The sequence below is a fragment of the Podarcis filfolensis genome (genome assembly GCF_964270895.1).
Source record: "Podarcis filfolensis genome assembly, chromosome: 7".
Lineage (NCBI taxonomy): Eukaryota > Metazoa > Chordata > Lepidosauria > Squamata > Lacertidae > Podarcis > Podarcis filfolensis.
The window spans coordinates 28,314,600-28,336,042 of NC_139603.1; the positions used below are offsets into that span (position 1 = coordinate 28,314,600).

The 21,443-nt window shown below is 44.3% G+C and overlaps 1 protein-coding gene across 21 annotated transcripts in view; it reads right to left on the reverse strand.

Moving 5' to 3' along the window:
* Window positions 1-992: 992 nt before the first annotated feature.
* The window catches only part of RREB1 (ras responsive element binding protein 1), a 125,890-nt gene continuing 105,439 nt past the window's right edge, over window positions 993-21,443 (reverse strand). For 12 of the 21 annotated variants that reach the window (XM_083623684.1, XM_083623668.1, XM_083623669.1 and 9 more), the window contains 3 exons: window positions 15,963-16,127; window positions 9,031-9,783; window positions 993-6,781 (listed from right to left, as the gene is read on the reverse strand). In XM_083623684.1, the coding sequence (XP_083479810.1) occupies window positions 6,267-6,781; window positions 9,031-9,783; window positions 15,963-16,127 (1,433 nt within the window). In that variant the 3' untranslated portion in view covers window positions 993-6,266. The remainder of the gene's footprint in view (window positions 6,782-9,030; window positions 9,784-15,962; window positions 16,128-21,443) is intronic. The other 9 variants (XM_083623676.1, XM_083623672.1, XM_083623680.1 and 6 more) reach the window with 1 other exon arrangement.

Below are 21,443 nucleotides of genomic sequence, written 5' to 3' on the forward strand. Positions count from 1 at the left end.
AATGAGGGAAAGTAATTAGGATATTATCTATTCCAATGGCCTAGCAACTAAATAAATGATCAAATAATTCAACAGAGGTGAAACAGCAAGCATGACCAATTTAAATCACTACTAATAAACATAGTGTTATGTATTGAAGTTCTCACCCTTGCCACCAGGGGTATTGTGTATATAGTTTTCACTCAGGTCCATGTCAGTTAATTTAGGCGGGAAACCCTGGGATATTGTTGTTAGTGTTGACAGCCGGCTGCCTATAAAAGCAGGCCAGCTGAGCTGTTCAGTTCAGTTCCAGCTTACTATAAAGAACCACTTGGAGAAATCCCTGTCTCGTCTGCTTTGTCAACCCACTACTTAATACAGTGGTACCTCAGGTTAAGTACTTAATTCGTTCCGGAGGTCTGTACTTAACCTGAAACTGTTCTTAACCTGAAGCACCACTTTAGCTAATGGGGCCTCCAGCTGCCGCTGCGCCACCGGAGCACGATTTCTGTTCTCATCCTGAAGCAAAGTTCTTAACCTGAAGCACTATTTCTGGGTTAGCGGAGTCCGTAACCTGAAGCGTATGTAACCTGAAGCGTATGTAACCCGAGGTACCACTGTACATAGTGTTTTGGCAACTTAACTTTTTTTTATAATGGCATAATGCTTTCATGGGCTAAAGCCTACTTTATTAGATGTACTCTAGCCCATTAAAGTTTACACCATTACAAAAGTTGCTAGCCTTTAAAGGTGCCACACAGAATACTGCTGTTGATTTTGATGCAGCAGACTAACACTGCAGCTTCACCGGAAATTAGTAGTGAAACACACATACGGTATTTATGTTTGGGAGAAAATTTACTTAGCTGCAGTTGGCAGGACAGAAAGAAATGTGCACTATCCCTCAGCACATGCTTCATTTAGAAATGTCACTTGCAACACACTGGATTAAAATATAATCACATACAACACCCCCCAAAAAAGAATTAATGCATATTTTGCGACCTCCAAGGTTGTTGTTGTTTTTTTAAATATAACATTTTATTGCGAAGATTGTTTGATACAGAACAGCAATTACTTTCATCATGTTGAATTTGGAAGTAACATACAAATGAATGAGAAGAGGAATAGAAACAACCAAACAAAACGCGTGATTCTCTGTTCATGTGGCATAAACCAGTCTTGTACATAACTTGTAGCAGCAGTTTTTTTTAAGAAGTTCCCTTTAGAAAAAAAATAATATTATATATATCTGCATGTGGATTCTACACACTAATTGTTGTTTCCTTGCACAGGCTGAAAGTTTAATGATTGAACTTCCTTCTCGAGGGGACAAGGGGGGAGGGACCAAAAAGACAGCCCACGCCCCATCCTCTTATCTCTAGCGAAACTTGACTCAACCAGCCCAGGGACAGTGCAAGGGGGAGAACCTGCAATGGATACGTTGGCTCCTCAAAACTATTATGATGCTAAAAGAAACAAGGCAAGGATTTACCACAACACCTCAGTGTATAGACCTTATTTTCTTTCCAGGACCTTTTCCCTTAATCGCTTCGAGGGGCTAGAACAAGGATGACAAACCTGACGCCCCCTCAAAATCTTCCTGATTCCAGCTCGCATCAGCACCACTCAGCATGGCCAACTGCCTGGGAGAATGGGAGATGCAGTCCAAAAGCACCTGGGTGGGCTGCAGGTTCCCCACGATGCACTAGTGGATCTACTGCCAAGTGTCCTGCTCTGTCCTCAGAAATCATCTCACCACAGTTTCATGATCCAACCAACACAGGGGGTAGCAACACAGAGACTCATCATGGGGCATGGAGGTAACTCCAGTGTCTGCTCTAGGGTGATGGGAGAATTGGGGGTTTGGGTGCTAGAAGATAAAAGACTCTTATACATCATTGCGAAGCTGTAATTAAATCAGCAGAAGAGCTAGCTCCAGATGAACTTTGTCAGCCTTCCCCAATCTGGTGCCCTCCAGAGGTTTTGGACTAGAATTTCCACCAGCCCTGACCATTGGTCATGCTGGCTGGGGCAGGTGGAGGCTGCTATCCAAAGGATCTTGAGGTTGCCAGGCCAGGGAAAGCCTGAGCTATGCAGTTACAGCTGCAAACGTCAATTGCCTCTTTTAAACCTTGTTTCCGTTCTTCCGTATGTATTGCTTTCACAGTCAGGTGCTTATTGTAGTGATTTGAATTTTCAGTATTTGCTCCATTGCAAATCCAACAAGAGAATTTCAGAAAGGGGTGGAGGGGACATGTTGTTTTAAAAAGCCCTGAGAGAAGAGGAGGTGGGGAGGGAATCAAAAAAAAAAAGAAAGAAAGAAAGAAAGATGTAGAGACGAATTAGCTGAACATGCAAAACTAAGCCTAAGATTCACCCATAGTTTAAACACGTTATAAATTTCACAGTTTAATATGGGGGGGGGTGTGAATGTGAGGAGGATGGAGGGGGGCAATCAACAAAAGGGGGAGGGAAACAAGAACAGAGGGGTTTTCTTCCTCCATCGAACGCGACTAATAAAAACATCAATAAAATGTGGCAAGATTTTATAATCTACTAGGATATAGATAAAGGCTAAATAAAGCTTTAAATCAATAGTGATTATTGCTAGCAGATGTCCCGGCAGGGTGCTGGGAAAATATTTGCCACATTATTCCTGCAGCATAGAGTTTAGTTCACGTCTGTCAAACCTGCGCCCGCCCACCCCCAAAAGACAGAAACCATGTGAATTGGCCTGCGAGGAGACTTGGCATGTCCGTGGAATGACCCACACAGTCTGGGGTGGGATGGGAGCAGTTTTTGACAGTCCTGGTTTAGTTAATGGCTTCTCCCCCACAGTATTGCGCAGTTTAATGTGGAGAGCTGCAAATTTATATATATATATATATTTAAAAAACCAGCCCAAGAACAAAAATACCCCCAAATAATAATAATTATAATATAATAATAATACAATAGCAATTAAAAATTAAGGGATGCATTAAATTGGCTTTGATGAAAAGACTCATTTAACAGAGGGATTTTGTAAAAAGAATCATTGGTACTGATTTTCTACTAATCTGGAGGAATGGTTTCAAAACATTTTTAAAAAAATCCTCAATGACAACAAAACCTTATCTATACCTCAACACCTTTCCCCTTGCTTCTTATTATATATTTATTATTTTCAGCTCAGAATGATTTCTACCCTCTTCCTGTGCAGTCTGATTCGAAGTGCTAAGAAGCAGCAGACATTAAAAAGATAATCGGTGTTGGGTTTTGTCCTTCCAATTGCCAAACTGAATACCGGGGTGCGGCTGTGCAAGATCACTTGAGGTACGGAGCCTCACTGAGGGCAGGAGAGGTTAGCAGTGTGAAGAAAAAGAAGAAGAAAAAGAGGCCCAGGGAAGAAAAACAGCAGGGGCTCCAGAAACACTTTACTTCCCTCTTATCCCAGAAGACTAAGGGGCAAGTCTGGTACCCAACAAATTCTACTCTTAAGACGCACTGAAATTAGTGGGACTGAAGTTAACCATGACTAACTGAAGTCCACCGATTTCAGCGGGTCTCATTTGAGTGTGACTTAGTTGGATACCATCCAGAGCATCGTTTCCCAAACTTGGGTCTCTAGCTGTTTTTGGACTACAATTCCCATCATCCTTGACCACCGGTCCTGCTAACTAGGCATGATGGGAGTTGTAGTCCAACAGCAGCTGGAGAGACCCAAATTTGGGAAACCCTGATCCAGAGCTTTCTGCACAATGCCCAGCTACTGAGGCAGAATGCTTATGCTTGATCCACAAGTCAATCTGAACAAAAATATTTGGGTCTAATTTGGTGAACAGGTAAAACCCAGCAGAGCCCATCCTACAGAAGTTGGTTCTGTTCCGTTTTCAGTTCTGAAGGTTCGCACACCTACAGTTCCATTGCCCACTTTCAAAGGCTCCATTCTTACAGGAGAGGTGGGAAGTCAATGTATGAGAACTGAACTCACGGCCAATGGAACTGAGGGACAAGCCCAATGCTACTTCCCAACATTTTAAAAAAGGAAGCTACAGAATTGGTAAAACCATCAAAGATGTGTGCTTCCATCAAGCTGGAAAGGTCGAATATAGAGCATGACACACAGACCTTGGAAAACTCATGAAATGTATCTGTGAGAGCCATTCTGCAGAGCGTGATGGCAGCAACATGACCGAGAGGCACAATTTAAATCCAACTCTGTGTCTGTATCTTTAAATGCAAATGAAGGAATGTAACAACACAGGCAATCTTCATCATGTGATTCAAGAGAAGGAAGTTCAAACTAATGGATTGTTGTTCTCCCTCTAAATAAATAGGTTCAGGGTGAAAATAAAGCTTACATCCCAGCATGCCAGCTTAACTGGTCTGCGGGTCACAGTCCTAATGTGGTTGACTTGCAATGGCTCCTGCTGCCAGCAACAGGATATGCAGTCTAATCCTGGCTCCCAACTTCATGGAAAATTTTGGGAAGGAAATTTATTTTGTCAATCCCTAGTTTTATCGCCGGTAGTATTTTCTTTATTTTGCTTTAAAGCACAGTAAGGTAGCGGCATCATTTAAGGCTTGCAATTTTCTTTTCTACATTTAATCTGGAAGACTGAATCATCGTGCTCATTAACGTAAAAAAAAATTGATAACGCAACTATTGCAGTTTCGAACAACTTCACAGAATCCTGCAGTGCCTTCCTCATGCAATTTGGAGGACCTCCTTGCCCCTCGCATTTCTCTCCGCGCCAGCCTGCTGCTAATTCCATCAATCCTTCTCCTTTTCACTAACTCGCAATGAACTGTTCACCCATAAAATGCCCCCTGCCCCGTGCAATTTCAACAACGGCCTCGTCAATGCAACCAACTTGGATAAACTGAATGCAGAGCGGGAAGGAAGGAGTGGGATAGCAGCAGTGCTCAGATGACCATGTGAACAACCCTACAGTCATGCCACCTGGGTGCATGTGGACTTGTCCATACAACCAGGGATCCTGCAATTGAAGAATAAAATGACGCATACACACACATGTACAATGTGTATGTGCATAGGGCACAAGTGGTGGTTTCCTCCCCTTACAATCCCACTCTCTCCCTCCCTGCAACACTCGTTCAGTCTATCTGCTCTGGTTGTGTGAACGGGGCTTGAGTTGGCCTACACTTGATTCTCTAGATCAGAGGACTCCGTGTAAATACAGTAGAAGAGTTGCAATCCCGAGGGGGAGAGTCGGGGAGAGATTAGATCACAAACATTTAAGCAGGCAATCCAAACTGCGTTGTAGATTTCCGTGGGCAAATATTGCCCATTGGTTTCTGCTGAACGCAGAGATTAGCAAACTGACAAAAAAATTTTTTTATAAAATATTAAAATAACAATAATATATTGAAGCACAAATCAAACATATATATATAACAAGTGGGTGCATAATTTCCATAGGTTTTTTTTTTTTTAAGTCGCTATGCAACTCTTTCTGTAGAGTCTTTAAGTCCACAAGGGCCAGAAAGAGCCTTTTACAAAAGGACAGTAGCTAGGACATCATCATCGCTAATGCGGAAGGGGAGAGGCAGAGAAGCAGAAGTCAGTGAGGTTGAACATTTTGCTTTTCCTGGTTTTTGGCTTGGACCAAGTTTAATCAACCATGTTTACACCTGGAACTGGTTTTGACTCTCCCCCCGCCCCCCCGTGTGGCAAGTACAAAAAGAAAAGTAGCAAATCAAGATTAGGAAAACAAAATCAACACCTTATTTCTAGTTCCTCTGTTGGGGGTTTCTCAAAATCTTCTTCCAGTTATCGGCTGCAAGTTTCCAAGGGCTTCCTTGCCCCAGTGACTCCTTGTTTCCAGCTCAGAGAACACACAAAAGCGGCTATCACAGATATACAGTAACAAGCTCACACACCCCAATACAAAAGGTAACATTAATGCTCAAAGGAAAAAGGTCCTCTCCAAATAATTTTCATTAATATTTTTTTTAAATCATCTTTTTGTTTGTATGTGTGTTTTTTTTTAAAAAAACCTATGATACCAAAAGACCTAATAAAGTAGTAAGGCACTCAAATCAGTATATAACTGTAGTCTTTTGCATTTTTTTTATACTGAAAGACTTATGGCACTGAATCCAGACTGCCATCTTCCCACTCCCACCAATTCCCCAGCCCTCAAGCCCATTCCTGCATAATTGACAGCAGGCCAATTCAGCATCTCAAAAAAGAAAAAGAAAAAAAGCTTGCATTGTCAACTTTATTCCGTGTACGCTGGGTCAGTTCGCTGGGGGTGCGGCTGATGATTCTGCAGCCGTCATTCGACTCCCAAGAGCTGAGGTGCACTCTCTGCAGAGGCGAGAATGTGACTCATGGAAGATTTTTTGTTGTGAATCTCCAGCAAGTCCTGGATGAAGCCAGACGGGCTCCCGCAATCACCTTTCCCTCGGGACTCTGTTTGCTTCTGGGCGTTCTTGCTGGACTCTGCAGGACATGAGCCTGCCGTCCGACTCCCACTGGTGGGTTTGTCTTCTTTGCAAACGGCCTCCTTTGTGGCATTGACAAGGCTTTCCTTGCGGCTCCTGGTGACTGGGGAATGGCTTCCCAGCCCCACAAGCGAGTCGCACTCGTTTTCCGAGATGGGGTTGGTGCTGCTGTGGAGAGACTCGTTTTCGCTTTCTTCCTCACCCCGAGAGTGGCCGTCCTCTCGGTCGCTCTCCTTCTCGTGGTTCTTAGCACTCTTTACTTTCTGATGGATACGCTGGTGGCGAACCAAGCTGTGCTTCAGAGTAAAGGTCCGTTCGCAGGTTTGACATTTGTAAGGTCGCTCCCCTAGGATAAAATCAAGACAGAAAGGTTTACAAACTCCTTCCTTCCTTCCTTCCTTCCTTCCAGAGTTGGAATGCAGTCTGCCACATAACACAAACCAATTTAGCAGAAGCTGGCAGAAGGCAAGTGATTGTGCCATAAAGCTAAAGGTAAAGGGACCCCTGACCATTAGGTCCAGTTGTGGCCGACTCTGGGGTTGCGGCGCTCATCTCGCTTTATTGGCCGAGGGAGCCGGCGTACAGCTTCCGGGTCATGTGGCCAGCATGACTAAGCCGCTTCTGGCAAACCAGAGCAGTGCATGGAAACGCCGTTTACCTTCCCGCTGGAGCGGTACTTGCACTTTGACGTGCTTTCGAACTGCTAGGTTGGCAGGAGATTGTGCCATATAGCAATGCAAATTTAGGTTTCTTAGAATATTTCCCCTCATAAAACGGCAACCCTGCATTTTTCATCTGTCAAGACCATGAAAACGTCAGCAATATCGTGAACTTTGATTTCCCACCATGGAAGAGGTGATTCTGCCAGGATCAAAGCTCATGTTGGTTTCAGTAACAACTGATCATGTTTATTGTTAAGGAAAAGGGACATCGGATTTCAATGAGATCAGGGATGGGGAGCCTGTGGTCCTCCAGTTGTTGTTGTTGACGGCAACTTTCATCATCTCTGACCTCTGAGCCATATAGAGTTGCACTGATGGGAGTTGGGAACCCATCATCTGGAGGAAGGGAGGTTCCCCATCTAACCACTCACAGCATACTAAAAGCAAGAGCTTTTACAGCAAAACAAGAAACTCTATGGACCATAGTCTGAATGTACTCCATGTTTTCATTTGCTTGCTTAACCCCTGACACTTGGGAGTAAAACCTGGCAAAACCAGTTACTTTTCTGAAGATCTGTGTGTCTGCACTTTATTTTCATACTTCATTGGCTCCCAGTACATTTCCGAGCACAATTCAAAGTGTTGGTGCTGACCTTTAAAGCCCTAAACAGCCTTGGTCCAGTATACCTGAAGGAGCGACTCCACCCCCATCATCCAGCCTGGACACTGAAGTCCAGCACCGAGGGTCTTCTGGCGATTCCCTTGCTGCGAGAAGTGAGGTTACAGGGAACCACACAGAGGGCCTTATCGGTAGTAGCGCCTGCCCTGTGGAACACCCTCCCAGCAGATGTCAAGGCAATAAACAACTATTTTACTTTTAAAAGATAACTGAAGGCGGCCCTGTTTAGGGAAGTTTTTAATGTCTGATGCTGTATTGTTTTTAATATTCAGTTGGAAGCCACCCAGAGTGGCAGGGGAAAAGCCAGCCAGATGGGCGGGGTATAAATAATAAATTATTATTATAATATTATTATTATTGTTGTTCTTGTTAGTCTCTCTACAACCATAGTTAAGTGCCACAAAAAGATTATTTCCAAGGGGGCTTTGACTTTGCAAATAGATGGCTAGAGAGATGCTCTTAGCAAGAATTAGGCCAAAATAGTTTGACATGCTGCATGCAACGTGAGCGATTTACGAGGTGTTCATTCTTCACGTTTCAGCTAGTGTGCTTTCTGCAGAAATTTCGTGAAATGCATCCAGCAGCAGTGACAAAGCACTTTCCCTCTGCAGTGTAAACAGGCTTCCTTCTCTTTCAGGGAAAAACACACGCCAAATTTTCACTTATTTTCCAATTGGCATAATACAGCCCTAGGAACACGAAAAACAGCCCAACAGCTCATGAATCAGCACTTCCTTTTCAACCTTCAACCGAAGAGCAAATAAAGTAATGCACAGGGAGAATGAACTGAGTTCTATTTCCTGATGGTTGCGCTTTGCTATAAGGAGACTGGGTAATTTATTTTATTTTTTCATTTTTTAAAAAAGGAAGGCAAGAAAAAGTTTTTTTAAAAAACTACAGCAAAAAATTAAAAGTGGGTAACATGCTGCAGCTAAAGGATTCTGGATCTTATAAGGGTTGAAGAGAGCACCAGAATACCTCTTTGAAAAGAAACATAGTAAGCACTCTAGCCGTATATACAAGGTGGGAGATGCAAGGCTGTTTTCCCTCCTTTGCCTATTGCTTGTCTACAGAAATAGACAAGTCAAAACAGTGGCCTTCCTGGTTGAGGATTGTCTAAACTGGTGGCAGATCTCTAAGTTTTCAGACAGGGGAGATGTTGGGAACGAACCTAGGAGCTGCTCCACACAGTGCTCGGACGCCAGGCTACAGCCTTTCCTCACAGTCATACTGTTGTGAATAATGCCCTCATACCTGTATGGGACCTCATGTGCCTCGTCAAGTCTTGCAGAGACCAAAATCGCTTGTTGCACACTGTGCAGACTTTCTTCCTCTTGTCTGCCTTTGACTCGCTCTTAGTCCCGCCGTTCGCTTTTGGCTTCCTGTCGTCGTCGCTCTTCTCCGAAGACTTCCGCTCTGTGCTCTCCCCCTCGGAGATGCTCTCGCTTTCCTCGTTCTCCTTCCCCGTGGCCTCGCCGTCCATGGGAGACTCTGCTGCCTTTAGGTCTCCTGTGGGCTCTTCCTGCTCAGGAGAAGACTCCTCCTGAGCCATAGGAACATGGCCTCCGCCTTGGACGCTCTTGCTTTCGTCCTCGCTGCTCTTTTCGTCCTTCCTGTCGTCGCGCTCGTGAGCCTTTTTGTGCCGGCTGAGAGTGCCCGCGAACTTGAAGGACTTCCCGCAAATGTCACAGGTGTGCTTCTTTTCTGCCTGAATGCCGCTACCAGTGCTCTGGTCGCTCTCAGCCAGCTTGAAGTCCATGAGCTTGCTAGCAAAATTGAGGTCAAGGCTCCTGTTACTGGCAGAGTCTTCTTCTGGCCCCTCTTCGTCCTCGCTGAGTTTCTCTTGTGCATCTTCTTCCCCTTGAGATGTGTCCATCTTCTCCTCCTCTTTGGGACTTTGCTCAGGGTCTGGAAGCTCAGCGGCCTCCTCTAGGTGGTCTCTTTCGCCAGAGGTCAAGTCTAACGCTTCACTTCCCACACTTGCATTCTCCAGATCCGATTGGCTGTCTGCAGGAGAAAACAAGAGAAACATTGAAGTTCCCCAGCAATCAAAAGCACCAGGAATCATCACACACACACAAAGTTTCATTTCACCGCCACCCACGCATAAATTTGTTTTGAGTCAGGGTCCAACACATTCCTGGTCAAGGATAACATCAGAAGGCATGATTGGATGTGTGTTTTTCACCAACAAAAGCTATTATTCTTGGACCTCCAAGTCAAATCAATAGTGTTACAGCCAACCTTGGTGCAAAACACTTTAGCCCAACTCACACGCCCAACAGTAGCATGGCCGTGCCTGGCATAGCACCCCTGAGCATCTGTTCCATGTGATTAACTGTTTGGGTACAGCTGACAGCTGAACAAAGCCAGCATGAAGACACAGAAACTTGTATCTGCACAAGATTTGGTGCGTACAACAAGGATCTCCACATTTTGTTTTCCAACTAAGAAAAAACAAACTGCATGTTTTTACTTTTGGCGAGTTGGCAATTTTATTTTAAAAGGCATGTGCTTAGATGGACAAAGCCTAAAAATGTAAGAAAAATTAAAGACAGATCTACCTGTTAGCAAAATGCACTCACCCTGATCTAACATGAGGGAAAGGATATCTATCTTGTGTACAGTGGTACCTCGGGTTACGAATTTAATTTGTTCTGGAGGTCTGTTCTTAACCCGAAACCGTTCTTAACCTGAGGCGCGCTTTCACTAATGGGGCCTCCCACTGCCACCGGCGCATGAATTCTGTTCTCATCCTGGGGCAAAGTTCTCAACCCAAGGTACTATTTCCGGGTTAGCAGAGTTTGAAACCCAAAGTGTTTGTAACCCGAGGTACCACTGTATATGATTCCTCCATGCCTGACCTGAGAGCAGGGCAGGGCATGACGGTGTTCAGTACCCCTGATGGGGTATCTATTTGGGAGGGGGCACAGAGGGCCCCATCCTTCTGTTGAGTAGATCTTGACATATTGTTAAAAGCTTTAAAGCTGTGGAAATGAGATCCCTTCAGCATTTTCCTGTCCTTCTATTGGATCAGGGCAACCATTTTAAAACTGTTGCCCCTTTGCTGCCAATGAATGGCCATTCCATTTCTCCTCTTTCTTTCATGAAGAGCCAAAGCAGTAGATGAACACCGTATCTTTAGTTCTTAAGAACTAAATGCAAAATTGGTGGCTCTGAAGTTCTGGAGAAATCAAAAGCTTGTTCGCTTTTGTGACATTTTGGTTGGCACTAATATAGGTTTTGCTCGACCATGGATTTTGGGCTACTACTGTTTTTTAACAGAGCAACACAGCATCCTTTAGTTTTTTTATTACATCTATTGATATATTGTCCTGAGTAAACTCAATCACCTTGTATGGTTAGCACGCATCTGAGTTTTTGAGAAGGCCTTCTACACACGACAAGCACAAGAAGGCTCAAAAGCTACAGATTACAAGTCTAATCCTTCAACTCATGAATGCTTAACAGCTGCTGAGTAACTATGGGGGATTTACAAACTCTTGATAAAAAGAAATGTTTAGGTTCCTTTCATGCTGACACACAGAGCACGTATTTATGAACGAGAACCTCAAAACCTAAGACAGGGAGGGTCCTTGGAAAAGAAGATGACTTTCAAGGCCGAGACGGACAGAAATCAACAAGCTATAGATGTTTTAAAGCAGACTGGTGATAAGATGTTGGGTTTAATGGGAGAAAATGAGGATAGTTGGACTGGTGCAGAGGCCACGTGGAACCGCACAAAGACCACAATGCACACATTTGTGAGCTAACCGTTTTTAGCGGTAGGAATGTTCAGCGTTTTGAGACAAAATGGCAAACATAGCTAATCCCCAGGAACAAAACAGAGAAGATTGTTATGAATATAACCATATTCATCACACCAGGCTGGCAACAGCTTCATCACAACATTCCTGTAATTCAGAATTTATCACAGCAGTTAGGTTACAGCTCAAGAGGTGGCATTATGAGCCCAAGAACCTACAGCACAGAATGGAAGGCAGGGAAGTCCCCAAGAGCCAATTCAGTCTGTAAAACAACCAAATCAGCAATACTTGATCACATGAGCTATTAAGTGGCTTTCAGTGGGAGAGAATATTTTAACCCTATCCTTCCTTTATAGAAAGAGGAGTCATCACTTACCACGTTACATACAAACACACACAGTAGAAAACAACAGTTAACCCCCCCCCCAAAAAAAAAGCAAAAGCAAAAGCACAATAATTTTTTAACTGTCTCTGGCGGCAAATATCCCGGAATCTCCCCTTGAAATCACAAGTTTGCATTCTGTATTTGCTAGCATTTCTCATTTTTTCTTACAACCACAGCAGCTTCCTAGTTCCCCTTTTATCAACTCCTCCTTTAATCAGCATCCATACAGCTAAGTAGTTTAAGCTCAAGAAAAGCAAAATGCAGCACATCCACCCACACCAAGAACCTCCTGCAGGGACAACCACATTTTGACCGTTGTCATAGCATGGGGGGAAATCCAGAAATTTGGTTGCTTCAGGTAGCAGAACCAATAGGATGCAGTGGCTACAATCCTGAGTTTGGACATGAGAAACCCAGGTTCAAATCACCATTAGAATCATAGAACTGTAGAGCTGGGAGGAACCCCGGGGTTATCTAGTCTAATCCCCTTGCAATGATGCTCAAATGGTGGTCTTGCGTGAATTATTCACCCTAAGGCAGGGATCAGGAACATGCTCCCATCAGCCCCTGCAGGCATAGCCAATGGATTATGAAGTTCATGAGGACCAAAAGTTTCTCATTCCTGCACCATGGGATAACCTACCCTACAAGGTTGCTGCAAGGATAAAATGGTGTTCTGAGTGGGTATTTAATATCATTTTCGGATACTAGAATGTGGGAATTATTCCAGCCGGATTATCTTTTGTGTGTTCCAAGCTTAGTTTCAGGACCAACCAAGACTCCCTATTCTTGGAAGTTGCCCACCTTTTAGTATTCACTTATCACATTTTGTTGACTTTCCTTGAAAGAGAGGACCTATTTAGCAATACATATTGCTCTGCTTTCCTTTGGACCACAGCCGCAAATCCAAGAGGGGGGTCTTGTCTCGGCAGCCCAGGACTTCCATACACACTGACCAGGCTTGAGTCCTGGGGAGGTCACTTTGGTGCTGCTAACACAACAGTTTGACTTTACCCCTGGAAGTACACTCCATTGCTTCTCAAGACAGATGGATGACAACAGCAACAGCAGGACCTATTTTAGCGTGCACACACTCCAAAAATAAAAACCGTTATTGTTACTAAAAAATACATGGCTGTTGCATGTAGTGTCCCTATAAGCCTATTTAAGGGTGGCAAAACGCTTCTGGCTTTTGTGAAAGAACTGCTGACTAGGAAGCAAAGTGTGAACAGTGCATTCTTGTCATGGCTAAAGGAGGAACTCTTTACAGGGTGGGGCAGAAACTGGAATTCACTACTTAAAACCTTGAAATCTAAGAGACTAACTGGGTGGAGCCTCCGAGGTATAAAAAAAACCCCAAAACAGGTCTAACTGAAATGCCTACATATGAATGTGAGAGATAAAGGACTATATCATTTGCATAACTGACAGTTATGCAACGCAAGCATGCCAGCTTCCAGGGATTTCAGTTATAAGCTACTGTTCTGGGTCCTCTGAAGGACTCGTTTTTCATTCTTTCAGTCACGTACCAGGGGCAGCAGCAGCAGGAGCAGCGGGGAGGACCAGAAAAGGCCGAAGTTAACACCTGCTTCTATGCATGAATGCACGCGCGTACACACACACACACACACACACACACACACACACACACTGTACTGAGGGAGGCAAATAATGCATGCAATAGCAATGAGAAAGAAGTTACACAAGGCACTTGCATTGTGCTGCACTGACCCCTAAAGTTGCAACAGCCCTATGGAAAAATAGTGAAGATCCACTATAGGAACTTTCAATTTCTGCAGAACAGCCAGGTTGGTTTGGGGATCTCCACCCCCTCCCCATCACCACACTCCAATCTCAAACAGCATCCACTAGGTGGAACACTTTGGTAAGCTAGGAATCTTACAGATAGAAGGATTCACCAAAGAGACCTTTCTCGTTTCATGTCTGAATTTTCCAAGAGGTACCTGTAACAAATGCCTCACCATCGTCACAAGCTGTCCTTTATTCAGCCATCTGTTATAGGAAGGAACTCCAACCTATCCGGGGGGGGGGGGGGTGGCAGGAGGAGAAGACAACTTTTCCCTAAACTAAACAACCATAAGGGTAAATTCCAGGACACACACCAAACCTCAGGTTTCCCTCCTCAAGTTACTAAATTACCTATTCTGAACTTACCTGCACAGCAGTGTTAGCAGCTGCTGAGCTGGTACCCAAGCAAAATTTTAAAACTTCACAACCAAAGCACCAACACTTTTTGTTGTTCTTAGGATATCAGAAGTTTCATGGTCTTTTTGCAAATTCCTCACATCGCTAGAAACATGTCCTATGTCTTCAGATTCAGGGGGGAAGCACCATGCACATCGTTTTAATCAATGAGAACAATCTGATTTACATACAACTGAAAATTCCAATTTAGTTTAGAATTTGAACTGCTGTGAAATTCTGAATGGATTGGCAAATCTGAGAAACGAGAAAACTGATCAGAGATGATTTGGGGATGCAGTTCTACACAATCTGGACTTTTAAACTGGGAGCATCTTTGGTAAGGTGGCTGTATATTTTGTGATCAAAACATTCCCCGCTGCAAAGACTAACTCAGGAGATCCAATTGCTATTTAATTTCATTTTGGTTCAACCAGCTGTTCAACAAAAACTGGGTCAAACCTAATCAAAAACTTCCTCAGCACACAAGTGTGTCCTTTTTCAGTACAGTCATACCTCGGGTTACAGACGCTTCAGGATGTGCGTTTTCGGGTTGCGCACCGCGCCGAACCTGGAAGTACCGGAACGGGTTACTTCTGGGTTTTGGCTAAATCGCGCTTTGCGCACGCACAGAAGCGCCAAATTGCGACCCGCTCGTGCGCAGATGTGGCACTGCGGGTTGCGAACGTGCCTCCTGCACGGATCACATTCGCAACCCGAGCGTCCACTGTATGTCTGTAATTTTAACAAACTAGACTTCATCACAACTACAATTTGCAGAACTTGGTCATAATAAGGCAGTGTTGCTGGCAAAGCTCTCTTGCTGTAACGATAGTAAAAAAAAAGTATCTAGGTTGCTTAACCTATTTAATCAAACTAGAAACAATGAAAACAACAACTACCCTGGGTGCTATCAGGTCATTATTTACTCAGCACCCACTCCCTTCTCAGGGCTAAGCTGGATGTACAGAAGCACAGCTATTGTGTAATACACATTGTGAGCCTTGGTGATGTCGTATGAAGCATGGATGGGCCATCTATGTCCAGACTGAGGGGACAATGAATGCTTCCCTCCTTGTTCTGAAACTACCTCTCTCCAGCTCTGGCTGCCCCACCTGGAAAAAAACAGCAGGTTGCGTCAGGAGGAGCATGGGCAGGATTTAACACAGGGCCTTTTCTACCTATAAACACTGGACTTTAAGGTAGCTGGAGGGCATTTACAACAGAGGAGGACTGCAGCACAGTGTAGCATCTGCTTTGCATGCAAAGTTGATGGTTTGAAGTTTGCACAGTTCGCTTCCCAGCATGGCTGGGAAAGATTCCCAGGCTAAAACTCATTGCCGGTTAGTGTAAATAATACTGGGGGACTTCTGGGAGAAGGAATGGCGGATTGACCATCTCACTATTGGCTCTCCACTGATAATTATGTGGTGACTGGTGATAGGCAGATGGCCTGGCTATTTAATCACCCTGGAAGATAAGAGTGATCGAACAGGAGCAAGCTGAAATGCTTTGATCAAGTGTAGACAGTACTGGGCTAGTATTCCGCAAACTTGGGTCTCCATCTGTTTTTGGAATACAATCCCCATCATCCCTGTCCACTGGTCCTAGGAGTTGTAGTTCAAAAACAGCTAGAGACCGAAGTTTGCAAAACCCTGGACTAGGTGGACCAGTGGCCCGATTTGATATAATCTTCCTAAAAGAGGGCACCCCTCATTTAATCACACATGTCTGTGCTGCTGTGACACCTAGCCAGTCATTCATCTGAGGGGCCCGAAGGAAAAAAGAAACACGACTTTGTTTTAAATTCTGGAACAACCTAAAAGAGCTACCTGTGCTATCATGAGCTCCAGCATCACTTTCTTTAGACTGGGGGATAAGCCCGTTTCTTCTCAGACAGTAGTTGACAACTCCGTGTTTGCGTAAGAGGTGGCGTTCACAGTTAGATTTGGTGGAAAAGAAGGCATCACATTTTTGACAGGGGTAGGGCTTCTGACCTGAATGGAGCAGGGAGAAAAAACACATTTATCTTCTTTCTAAAGTGTCACAGGAACTCCTGCGTGCCTCTCTATACCCTCTGCTTGCTTTGCGCAACTGCGGCTGAGTTATAGCAGCTCAGTCCTCCTCTGAAGGAAGTCCAGAACAGAAAGGGGAATTACTTCCCAAACAACACTTTTAAGACTGCAGCTGTGGCCTAAGTCAACTCACATATAAAATAAAATTAGGAAGGTTGAATATCAAGGCTCTGAAATTCAAGCCCCCTGAGAAGTGTCCTATACAATAGGACTCAAGTTTAAGCTCTTACGGGCTTAAAAAAGCAGAGCAACTATTTAGAAGCAGAGTGGTTAAGAAAACTCAACTGTATCAGAGTTAACTACTGTATTACACAGCCTGCCCTTCAGACGCCATGATTCTGCGCTAACCAGACGAATCCAGAAGAAACTGCTTAGCCAGCTGACTGTGGAGGATTTTAATATCTGCTTCTGGATTGGTTTATGCAGTAGTGCACTTATCACGCAGAGATGTCTTCACTGGATGACCTCCCCTTGTTGGTGTTGAAACACATCTGCATTGGACATATCTCTACAGTGGTACCTCTGGTTACGTACTTAATTCGTTCTGGAGGTCTGTTCTTAACCTGAAACTGTTCTTAACCTGAAGCACCACTTTAGCTAATAGGGCCTCCTGCTGCCGCCGGAGCACGATTTCTGTTCTCATCCTGAAGCAAAGTTCTAAACCTGAGGTACTATTTCTGGGTTAGCAGAGTCTGTAACCTGAAGCGTCTGTAACCTGAAGCGTCTGTAACCCGAGGTACCACTATATATAGTTTGTAGGATGTTTTTCCCAGTAGAGTATGTTACAGCACCAAGAGAGACTGGTCACATTGTGAATTTTTGACAAGATAACATGCAAAACTGGGCATCAGGGCTACAAAATGAGCTGGACCCAGAGGAAAACAGCTGAAACAGGTGGGAACTTAGGAAGAGCAGGGGGGATTAGGGTGGGAATGCATTATGGATGCCAAACAGAGGCTGGCTGGAAAGGACTCCGTGTGCTCTACATCATACATCTAACCACCACAGAAATGTCTGGCAAAAACACAAAGACACCCTTCTCTCTCTCTCTGGGAGATGTTTGAGAAGCACATGGCAAGTCATGTTTGGGGGAAGGGCAGCAGCGGAGTGATAGAGCACACACTTTGCATTCAAAGAGTCATGTGGTTCAATTGCTGGCTTCACCAGGTAGTACAACGGAAACATTCATTCGAAGCCCCAAGGAACCTGTGACATTCAGGGTAGACACTATTGATAAGGGAGCTTCCTTGCTGTTCCAGCTGCTGCAAGGAGCCAACGCCTTGCAGAGCCCATTTTAGCCATCTGGCGTTCCAAACAAGTTCATCACACTTTAGAATCCAAGTTGAAATGTCAGTGCAGCTGTCGTGATTCTGTACTATTCAACACAATGTGGACTCTGATGAACAACTATGACTCTGCTCCATTAAAAATATCCTAAGCTCAGATATCTCCCCAGCCAAGCTCTCTTTCAGATGCAAAAAGTTTAATGACCTTAGGAGGAAGGGAGTCTGCCGTTTCGCACGTTAACACAGCGCCAACAGCAACCTCTGATCTCTACACACCAGTAGGATGCAAAAAATAATGGCGAGAGAATAGGACAAGGAGGAATCAGCTGCTATAGGAAAGTCAAGGGTGAGTGCTACTACTGCCTCTCCAAAGCACAATGCAGGCTTTAAGGATGTTTCTGTCACATTGATCTTCCACCCAAACTTGGCTTTTGCACTACTTAAAATCTGAATCTGAACTTGAAAGGATCACACGATTATTATTTTTAAAAAAACACACTAAATCATTTCCACAACATGCAGAGACCTGGAAGTGGAAGACTTGTTGGCTGTCTTGCTAATTTAAGGTTACCATTCCGAAGGTCTCTGGGATGGTTCACATGGTGTTGTTTTTGTTTGTTTTACTACACAAATAGTGACTTTCTCTTGCCAACAAAGAGCGAAAAAACGACTCCTTCAGATTGGAGAGATCGATGCCGATTACTGATGTAAACCTATAGAAAATACTTGAAGTGAAAATGGGCTAACTTTCCATTTTGCAGAGGAGTAGTTCGGAGCGGCAGGGAACTCTGCCCTCTGTGGCACTTGACCAAAGCCAGTGCAAATCAAAAGCAACTATATATTTCACACAGGAATACAGCAACGTCTCATCACTGCTTAAGTCCTGCTTTTATTTAAACCCAAAGGAACAGAAGGGTAAGAATATACGTTGAGTAGAGAGGTGGCAAATCAGAGATGGTGAAATGAGTTTCAGTGATGTCTGAAGAATACAGCACCAAAACATGAAAGCCTGTTGACAAATTTCCCAAGAGTACTCCAGCCGCTGCTCATTTCCAAGATGAGCGAACACCCACTGTTTTCACACACACAGGCTTCAAAAATACATTCCATACGCCGTGTCACAAAATAAATACTTCTTTTGCGAGCTCTGCAACAGATCCAGGTATATATGCAGAAGTGGGCTGCACTAAAGGCAGTGAGGGTGCCGTTAAGAGCAATCACCAGGAGCAAGGACTTTCCCCTTCCCTTTTCAGCCTTTCGTTTGTTAACATGGAAAGCATCTTGCTAATGTAATGTCACGACTGTGGGGGGATCTTCCCTGGGAGCAGTCACATCTCAGGAATGCAGCAGAAGTTCACATTTTGTCATCTGCTTCCTTCCCCATCTACCCCAAGTCTGTTGCACAAGCAAATGACTCATCAACATTTTAGTGCTGGTGGCTTCAACCACAGCACAGGCAAGAGCCAGTGGAGACTTCCAATGGTGTTCTGAGCGGCTTCAGACTCTGGGCTAGCAGAGTTAAGGCTCTTCAGGACTGCTCCGAGCCTCCTTTTTTATTTATTTTTACTTTGTTGATAGTTCACAATGTCAAAGGGGCAGGGGGATGCAGAGACAACTACCCTGGAGCTGAATTGACTGGGGGGGGAATTATGTTCTTTACTCTCTTATGTATTTTGTTGCTAATGATCTGAAAACTAACTTTGAATACTGTATATGTGTAAGTAGAACAGTCAATACTAAAGTTGCAAAGGGCAATGAACGAATAAGCTATATAGGTATGCTATGCACTGAGTTTTCAGAAGGCTCCCCGTTTTTCAGAATGCTCTCCTCCCAGGGAGGTTTGTCTGGCGCTTTCATTATATATCTTTAGGCGCCGGACGAAAATGTTCCTCTTTAATCAGGCCTTTGGCCGATTCATATTCTGCAGCCTTTTAAATGTGTCAGTGGGAGTTTGTTGGTTTTGTTTTATCTGCTTATATGTATTTCTAATCTTGTGAACTGCCCTGAAATTCTTTTGAAGAAGGGCAGTATGTAAACCTAATAAATAAATAAAAATTAACAGTTGGTTAGCTGATGCTTATAGACTGTGGGGAAATCGTGTGAGCATAGGTGATGGAGAGGAGCTCATATCAATCCCCAACCATGTTATTTCAGAAGCACCCCTGGGTTCAACAATTTAACCAGGGGCTATGTTTACATGAATCTGAAATATGCAATCTCCCCCCCCCCCCAATTTTGAGGCCTATTCCTCACTACGGTGTACTGCTACAGAGAACAGTAAGTTTACCTCATTTCTGTCAATAAAGCTTCAGTGTGCTCTCATCACCCGCCTTCCTTGCAAAGCTAAAAGGTAACCCAGCAATGCCACCAGTATCTGCACACCCGAGTGTCCCAGCATTTTGCAAGCCATGTATCCGAAAGAACCTGGATAAGATGCGCTTCAGGTGAGCAGAAAACTGCTCCTGTATCCCACTCACTAGGATGCCTCTGCAAAGTAAGCTCTGTGCTGTGGAAAACTCTATAGAGGTTGACCCTTGCTCCCTGCAACAAATGTGGAAGTATGCAGGGTGCTACATTTGAAGGAGAAAACTTCCCAACTGTTTCAGACTGGAAAGACTACAAATATCTTATTTGGAACCAGAGAACCTCAAGAGGAAAAATTCCCCAGGGAAGCTTGAGATCCTTCAGCGGTAACACCACTTCACTTTCAAGATGTCTACCATGAGCACAATGAGTTTTCAGTAGCAAACCAGTGGGAGAAAAATATGCTACTGTGATAGTTGCTCAAGTTTATTTTGTCCTTTGCTCTGCCTTTCTTTTTTGAGAGCAGCTGTGGCCTCTGAACCGCGCAACTAAACACCATGAGCTTAGATATGAAAACAGAACCACCAACTATGGCCATCCACTGCAAGAAAGGAGGTCTGTTTGGTTATTATGGTGTGTCTGGGGATTGGTAGAGGAGGGCCAGAGCTGCAGCCAAACACAACATTCACAGCAGTCTTAAAATTTCAGAGGACTTAAGAATTAGGCTTATAGTAAGGCCCAAACTATGTGTTACATGCAAACGCTCTTTTAAACGGTAGCTCAACAGCTTGTTTAAGGTAAGAAAAGCCACTTTTGGTGGTGGCAGATGGAAGTAGAGGCATAGTGAAAAAACTGGGACGCTCTTTCGCTTTTCCAAATCCCACCATTCCCCCAGAAATTTCTCTAATCCTCAGGATTATAAACGTGGAGGAAAAGGGCACTGAACATCCCACAAGGGAGAATAGCTACTATGGGGGATCTGAAGCAGAGATATGGACTTGGGGGACAGGACTGAGCAGCACTCCCTCTGCTGTTTATCCCCTTCCACTCATCCCCTTTCAGCAGTTTCCTCAGACTAGTGTGGCAGGTAGCCTAAACCAAAAGATCCATTTAATCCAGTAGAGTCCACCCACACTGGCAGGGATCCTCCAGGCAGTTGGCCAGGAATGTTTCCCAGCCCATCAGTTTTCCGACTAGGGATCCTGAACACTGAACACTCAAGCAAAACCATTGTTCCAGAAGTCCTTCAGGTTTTGCATTAGGGCATAAGAAAGCCCTCAACCAAAACAGCACTTATAGATGCTATGGGATCAGTTCGCACATGACACTGAGCCGTTTGGGGCAGAATGGGGACAATCCCCGAGCTTGCATGTGTGTTCCCTCCAACTCCATTCCCATCACTTCCTTCTTGGTTTCCAAAGCACCATGGTTTAGTTGTGCAAGCTTATATTCCTGTAGCATTACATGCATGCTGACCCAATACATCTAGTGTCAGTCATTATAAATGGCCTATGCAACAACGTATGAACACGCACTTGAAAACTTGAGTAGGTTTATCTCAAAGACGACCTGCTGGATGGTTAACTGGGTAAGAACTCACATCATTCTGAACAACCCCACCGCACCCTTCCAGGCTCTGTGTACTAAA